Source organism: Pipistrellus hanaki (genome assembly GCF_964339955.1).
Source record: "Pipistrellus hanaki genome assembly, chromosome: 6".
Classification (NCBI taxonomy): Eukaryota; Metazoa; Chordata; class Mammalia; order Chiroptera; family Vespertilionidae; genus Pipistrellus; species Pipistrellus hanaki.
Window position 1 is genome coordinate 33,162,562 of NC_140508.1, and position 7,822 is coordinate 33,170,383.

General features: G+C 56.3%; 1 protein-coding gene across 1 annotated transcript; it reads left to right on the top strand.

Moving 5' to 3' along the window:
* Positions 1-480: 480 nt before the first annotated feature.
* Positions 481-7,072, top strand: SLC52A3 (solute carrier family 52 member 3; the record flags this gene model as incomplete). The annotated part of the gene is made up of 4 exons (XM_084887924.1): positions 481-1,047; positions 4,468-4,970; positions 6,241-6,364; positions 6,860-7,072. The coding sequence occupies 4 exons, from the start codon at positions 481-483 to the stop codon at positions 7,070-7,072; spliced, it is 1,407 nt and encodes a 468-aa protein (XP_084744050.1).
* Positions 7,073-7,822: the final 750 nt, after the last annotated feature.

Sequence of the window (7,822 nt, forward strand, 5' to 3'; positions counted from 1 at the left end):
CCTAGTTAAAAAGTCTTTCCTCCTGGAAGGTTAGTTATAAAGGAATTTGCTCATGTTTCGTGCTTAACACACACACACACACACACACACACACACACACACGCACAGCGCACTTGTCGGTGAAGGGAAAGATATGAGAAAACTGGGAGCCCAAAGCCCAGTCTTTTGCTACCAGTGATGGGAACCTTTTTTTTTTTTTTTTGCCAAGGGCCATTTGGATACATACAACGTCATTCTACAAAATTGTCAACTCACAAATCAGCCTGCTCCATGTGGTCAGACATTTCATTAGCTCCCCCCTAAGGCCTCGGCAGGGCCAGACCCAATGCTTTCTCCGGCCTCGAGCCGCCTGTGGGCAGGACGTTCCCACCCTGAGCTAGACGGTGAACCTGACGTTGCTCACCTGGTCTTCTGCTTCCGTAGGCCCTGCTGCCGGCTGGTCTGGGAGGTGGCGACCTCTGACCCAGGACGGGTATCACCATGGCCCTCCTGACACACCTGCTCGTCTGCACCTTCGGGATGGGCTCCTGGGTGGCCATCAACGGGATCTGGGTCGAGCTGCCCCTGCTGGTGGCGGAGCTGCCCGAGGGCTGGAACCTGCCCTCCTACCTCACGGTGACCATCCAGCTGGCCAACATCGGGCCCCTCCTCTTCACGCTGCTCCACCACTTCCGGCCGGGCCACGTGTCCGAGGTGCCCGTCATCTTCGCCGTGCTGGGCGTGGGCACCGTCGCCTGCGCCCTCTTCGCCTTCCTCTGGAACGTCACCTCCTGGGTGCGGGGCGGCCGCCACAGCATCACCTTCATGGTGCTCACCTTCTTCCTGGCCCTGGTGGACTGCACCTCCTCCGTCACCTTCCTGCCCTTCATGAGCCGGCTGTCCTCCCACTACCTCACCACCTACTTTGTGGGCGAGGGGCTCAGCGGCCTCCTGCCCGCCCTGGTGGCTCTCGCCCAGGGCTCGGGCCTCACCACCTGCGTCAATGTCACCGACACACCTTACAACGCCTCCAGCCCCAGCACCCTGAGGACGGTTGACCTCCCACAGGTACCGACCCCGCAGCGGGGCGCTCCGCACACGGTCACGGCAAGGCGGGCGGGCGGGCAGGCGGGCTCGGATTTCCGAAATGCTGGGTGGCCCCAGGCCCTTGACCTGGGAGAGGTACTAAAACACGGGGGTGGGGGGGGGGGGCGCAGCCAGACCAATCAGATGAGGCTCTGAGCGCAGGGACCATTCGCTCCTGAGTTAAACACCCGCTGGTAGGGAGCCTTAGAGAACCAGGCTGTGCCGGGTTTCCCAGGGCCCGGCTGGTTAATTCAGCAGCATTGTTTATCCACAGTTGCCCCAGGGGTTGTTCCTTGTCCATTGCACAACGCTCCCCGCAGCCATTTAACAGACAAACCAACCTCCGGGGTGCCCCAGGGAGCCTCTGGAACGCTGCGGGTGTATTCCCACACACCCTGAGATTTAACCCTTAGCAGCTTCTAATGGAAACTAAGAAGTAAGCAATTGGCATTCTTTAGCTTAAGTTTATGAAGACACTTTATTTTAGAAATGTATAATATTTCATAGACAATTCAATTATTAACATGAATTTATTTTTGTAAACCCAGGTAAAATACAGGGTACCCCCCTCCCAAAAAAAAAATGTATGCACACACTCTGAATAATTCTAAAGTCAGTGTTTATCAAAATGCATTTCACTTTCAAAATTGAGCTGCCAGCTGATAAAGGGCGTACATTTTGGGGGGACACCCTGTATAAATATTATGTTTAAAATCAACAACTAAAGAAAATTACGTGTTCCACTCAAACCAATGGACTTTAACTAAGTTTTATGAACTAAGGATCAATCTGAGATCATGCGAACCTGAGAAGCATTTGAGTTGGTTTCCATTTCGTGAGAATTTTAGCCCTTGCCTTTATATGAATGTCAGCAATGTCCGGAGGTAGAAAATTACTTCACATTTACAACACACCTAACTAGGCACACTCGTTTATAAAAGCACAGCTGGACCCCATTCTTTTCAGTGACATTTACAATTTACATCTGCCGTTGACAAGGCAAGTGCCACATGATCTTCCCCCTTTTAAAACAAGGACAGTGGGGAGTTTTTTGGTTTTGTTTTTAAATATATATTTTATTGATTTTTTTACAGAGAGGAAGAGAGGGGGATATAGAGTTAGAAACATCGATGAGAGAGAATCATCGATCAGCTGCCTCTTGCACACCCCTGCTGGGAATGTGCCCGCAACCAAGGTACATGCCCTTGACCGGAATCGAACCTGGGACCCTTCAGTCCGCAAGCCGACGCTCTATCCACTGAGCCAAACCGGCTTCGGCGGGACAGCTATTTTTAATACCTCATGGATCTGGGTTGACGCCTAACCAGCATCGCAGGTGGATCCCTTCATCTAAATCCTCTTTTTGAAGCTTCAAGAGACCCATTAGATAAGTCTTCCATTCGTTCTGCCTAGTTTTACAGCCAGCGTTTCCTAACGGGGTGGTGCACCAACGTTGAATTTAGAAGCACCAGAGGGTCCTCATCACAGCCATCTCAGCATCAACGGGGGTCTGACTTTCCTGGGCCTGTTAGCCTCGGAGGTGTGGGTTCCCACGTTAATTTGAGTTTTTTCTTTGAGATCCATAGAGTCTGAACAGACTTTTTGGGGAAACCAGCCTTTATGTACACGTGTTCAGACAGCCAAATGTAGTGGATATCCCTACAGGCCATCCCTGTATCCCTGTAGGGCATTTTCTTCTGGCCACCCCACAAAGACCCTCAGTCACCTAGGGAGACCTGAGCAAGGGCCCACAAGGACCGACCAGGCCCGTGGCACTCCGGGGCCCAACCCTCCCTCGGTATAAACCCATGCTAAGGCATCCGCCCTCCTCCTGGGCTCCCCCCAGCTTCCCCGGAACCGGCTGCCCTCCCGCACAGAACGGCCCCGGTGCCCGCCCGCTCCGGATTCAGGGTCTGCACCAGCTGTGGCCAACCCACTGGCTATTCAGGTTGGGGATGCAAGTGTCCTTTCTCTTTTTTGTCCTTTCTCTTTTGGAACCAAAGAGAGTTCAGGGTCTCATTTAACCAGCAAAGGTTTTGTTCAGACGCTCAATAAGCAATCCAGTTAAAAAGCCAAAATTAGAAGTAGCAACACCCTTTCTTTGCTCTTTCCCTGGGCTACCTCACCCTTTATCCACCTGGGGAATTTTCTAAGAATAGCTCTTTTTATATATATATATATATATATATATATATATATATATATATATATATATATATATATATATTGATTTCAGAGAGGGAGGCAGAGGGAGAGAGATAGAAACATCAATGGTGAAAGAGAATCATCATGTATTCCACTGGGATCGAGCCCACAACCCAGGCATGTGCTCTTGACCGGAACTGAACCCAGGACCCTTCAGTCCGCAGGCTGACGCTCTTTCCACTGAGCCAAACCAGCTAGGGCTGGTAGCTCTTTAAAGAAATAATAAAAAAAAAATTATTTTATTGGTTTCAGAGAGCAAGAGAGAGAGGGAGAGAGAAATAGAAATATCAATGATGTGAGAGAATCGTTGATCAGTTGCTTCCTGCCTGCCCCACTCTGGGAATGGAGCCCACAGCCCGGTCATGTGCCCTGACCTGGAATCCAACTGTGACCTCGTGGTTCACAGGTCAATGCTCAACCACTGAGCCACACCGGCCAGGCAGGTAGCTCTTGAAAAGAGATCTATCTGGCCACACCAGGCCACATCACCTCAGAGTGAGTCCGATGAGGCTGCTCTCCCACTGGCTGGTCCCCAGCCCGCCCTCCTCTGAACATGCATGTAGTTGCCGGCCTTGGAGGGCTGTAGAGTAGGAAGAGGCAGAGCTGAGTTTGAAAGAACCAAGTGGACTGGCTTTGCCACATACTCCCGGGACCCTCGGGTAAGACGAATCTGTTCTGACACCTCTGTCCCTTATAAATCCGGGAAACAGTCCCCCCCCCCCGCACGACGGGGCTGCCGGGAGGTACACACCAGCTGTCGCATGAGAAGTGTGGTGCCCAGTCAGCCGTCGGTCCATATGAGCATGTATTATCGTGACCTCAGTTGTCACGGGTACATTATTCATCACACACTAATTAATAATAATGCATCAAATCTGTTGCGTGTTACCATTATTTTTTAAAAATATATTTTATTGATTTCTTACAGAGAGAAAGGGAGAGAGAGAGAGAGAGCTAGAAACATTGATGAGAGAGAAACATCGATCAGCTGCCTCCTGCACACCCCCCACTGAAGATGTTTTCCCCCAACCAAGGTGCATGCCCCTGACCGGAATCGAACCTGGGACCTTTCAGTCCGCAGAGCGACGCTCTATCCACTGAGCCAAACCGGTTTCAGCCGTGTTACCATTATGAGTGATTTCCCCCGTGTCCCAGCGTCACCCAGGGACCCGATGACCCTCGCTCTGTCTTCCCCAGGGACATGCCAGCACTCCTGCGCCCGGCCTCGCCGGGGCCCCGCCCACCGGTGTCCACCTGGAAAGCCGCTACCGCCCCGCCCACTTCTCGCCCCTGGTCTTCTTCCTGCTGCTCTCCGTCATGATGGCCGGCTCCCTCCTCGCCTTCTCCCTGCTCCAGCGGCCCCCCAGGCGCTGGAAGACCTCCACCGAAGACCTGCTCACCTCCCAGGTCACCCTCTACTCCATCCGGCCCCTGGAGGAGGACCGGGGCCCCGCCGGCCCGGCGGACGGCGGCGGGGGCCCGGAGCCCGCGGAGGAGAAGGCGGCCGCCCGCTACCCGGCCCGCCTGCTCTTCGTCTACGGCCTGGTGGCCTTCGTGAACGCGCTCACCAACGGCGTGCTGCCCTCCGTGCAGACCTACTCCTGCCTGTCCTACGGGCCGGTGGCCTATCACCTATCCGCCGCCCTCAGCTCCATGGCCAACCCGCTGGCCTGCTTCCTCTCCATGTTCCTGCCTAGCAGGTCTGCCGCCCGCTGGCCCCGGGGAGCTCTGGGTGGGGGCGCACCTCATCTCAAAAAGCCAGAATTCCAGACCCCAGCCATCAGCGGTGTGTGCAGCAGTTAATGCGATGGTTTCTGGAGCCAGATGGCTTGGGTTCAAATCCCAGCTCTGCTGCTTCCTAGCTGTGTGATATTGGACAAGTCGCCCCACCCCTCTGTGCCTCGGGGATTCCTATCGGACAAATGGGGATAATCACGGGTCTGCCTCCGAGGGTGGCCGGGAGCGGGAGAGGAGCTGATTCTGTAAAGCGCAGAGCGTGGCGGGTCCGATGTGCCCGCCATCACGGCCATCGGCCCCTGAGAAGCAGCAGCCGGGCAGGAAGTGAGGTTCCCACTGACGCACGGAACCCTGAGGCTCAGAGAAAGGCAGGAGTCCAGCCCTGCCCTCCTGCCTCCAGCCCCGCTGGCTCCTTAGGGCTGCAGTTTGCTGACCACGGGGCTAGGAGGACAGACTTCCAGTGCGGGGAGGGCAGTGTCCTCAAAGTCAGACCTGGACTCTGAATGGAAGGCATTCATGCTGGTCCCTGGGTTTCCAGACCCTGCAAACCTCGGTTACAGACGGACAGCCGAGGCCAGAAGAGAGGGTTCCCGAGGTCACACACCGCCCCTGCAGGGCCAGGGCCAGTGCCTGCTCAGAGCCACCGCTCTCTGGCCAGCTTCCTGTCTAAGGCTGGGGTGTTGGGGGGGGAGGGGAAGGGAAATGGCAGCAGTAGGGCTCATGGCCAGACCAGATCCTGCAGGCTCTGCTCCCACAGGCCCCCCGGGCTCATTTCCCAGGTGAGGACACGGAGGCTCCGGGCCCAACCTCCCAGCTCACACGGTGGCACTGTGACTAGAACCAGGTCCGAGTAGCGCCAGAGGCATTCTGCTTCTCCTGCGGGATGCCCAGGGTGGCTTAGGCCAGCCTTGTCCCTCAGGAGCCTCACTGACCCATGGGAGCCCGGTGGCCTGGAAGTTTCCACGTGGATCTAAAGTTTCCACGGCGTTTTTAAAAAAGTCCCTATTTTTGGAAAAAGAAAATCTTCTTTCCAAAAATTGGGACTTTTTTAAAAACACCACGGGACCCAGGACTGTTAGACATCAGGACTGTCCCGCCAAAAGCGGGGCGATCTGGTCACCTTAATCTAACCTCTAACCCCGGAGCTGCTGACCATCCCCCGTGGCTCTCACATTTGGCGAGGCCGAGGTCAGGCTTGTCAGGACTCCGTTCACCTCTCCCGCTCTGCCCTAGGTCTCTGCTCTTCCTGGGGGTCCTCTCCGTCCTTGGGACCGGCTTTGGGGCCTACAACATGGCTATGGCGGTGATGAGCCCCTGCCCCCTCCTGCAGGGCCACTGGGGCGGAGAAGTCGCCATCGTAAGTATCTGCTCCCACAGGTGGCCCTCGCCGGGCCAGGCCTGAGGGACACGGGGGACAGGCCTGGGGGACACGGGGGACAGGCCTGGGGGACACGGGGTACAGCCCTTTCTATTGAGCAGTCTCTGGTTGCTCCCTTGGGGAGCCCCAGGTGGCGGGGGGGGGGGGGTGGTGTGATGGTGGGGAGGGGGTTGCTTCTCATTTAGGAAAGGAGACTTGGGAAGGCAAGGTAGGCGGTCCAAGGTAATGGCTCAGGCTCTCCTCGGAAAGCCACACCCTTCCCACCTTGTCTTTGTCCGCAGTGGCTTTCTGCCACAGGCCCTGGACTTGATCATGAGGGAGGGAATAACCGCTGGGCTCTCCTTTGCCCTTGGGGAGGGGTCAAATCACGGGGTTACCTTATCCCTATTACCGTAGGTCATCTTATACCTTTGGCCTCTAGGATTCGCCCCAAAGCCCCCTGCACTCTGCATCTCTCCCACCCTGTCCCTGCAGGTGGCCTCGTGGGTGCTTTTCATTGGCTGCCTGAGCTATGTCAAGGTGATGCTGGGCGTGATCCTGCGCGACCGTAGCCGCAGCGCCCTCTTGTGGTGTGGGGCGGCGGTGCAGCTGGGCTCGCTGCTGGGAGCTCTGCTCATGTTCCCGCTGGTCAACGTGTGGCGGCTCTTCTCCTCGGCGGACTTCTGCAGCCTGCAGTGCCCCGCCTAGGCCAACGGACACCTGGGAGCCCGGGGAGTCAAGGCAAGGGCCCAAGGTCACTGGGAAAGTGTTGGGGGGGGCTGTCTGAGGCGGAGCCTGAGGACTTGGACCATCAACACAAGCTCCCCTCCTTAAGGTGGCTCATTCCACAGGCCTCCCTCCCAGGGAGCCTGGAAATGCAGAGCACGGCCCTCCCCCGGCTCTGAGTCACCGTGCTTGCAATCCCACCGTTCCAGGGCGTCCTTCCCGCACACCTGGGAGAGAACTGGCTTGGAGCACCCAGCGGGAGGCAGCTCGAGGGTGTTCGAAGGGCAGCAGCCGAGAGGGCGAGCGGGCCTTGCAAGCTGTGCAACCTTGGGGATGTCACTAGATTTTTTTTGTGCCTGTGTTTCCTCATCCACAAAACGGCGATTATGATCAATAGCACCTACCTCATGCGCCTGGCCGAGGGATGAGAGGGAGACGCCCGCGGGTGGCAAAAGTGCCGGGGCCACTTCCTGATCTAATGCCCAACAGTAGTAACAAGAGAGACAACCAACACCGCCTACAGGGGCCGGGGCTTGAGAGATGACCCCTGCCCCATGTCCTTCCCCACTGTCCTCTGAGGAGCTTCTGGAAGACGCAGCTAATGGTGGAATCTCGGGCTCCCTGATGCCCAGCATGGAGGGACATTGTGCTCCACCCACCCCTTCCCATCATCCCTCCTGACCCATGACCTCCTGAGAGGCAGAGAGAGACGATGGGGGAGGGGCTACACCA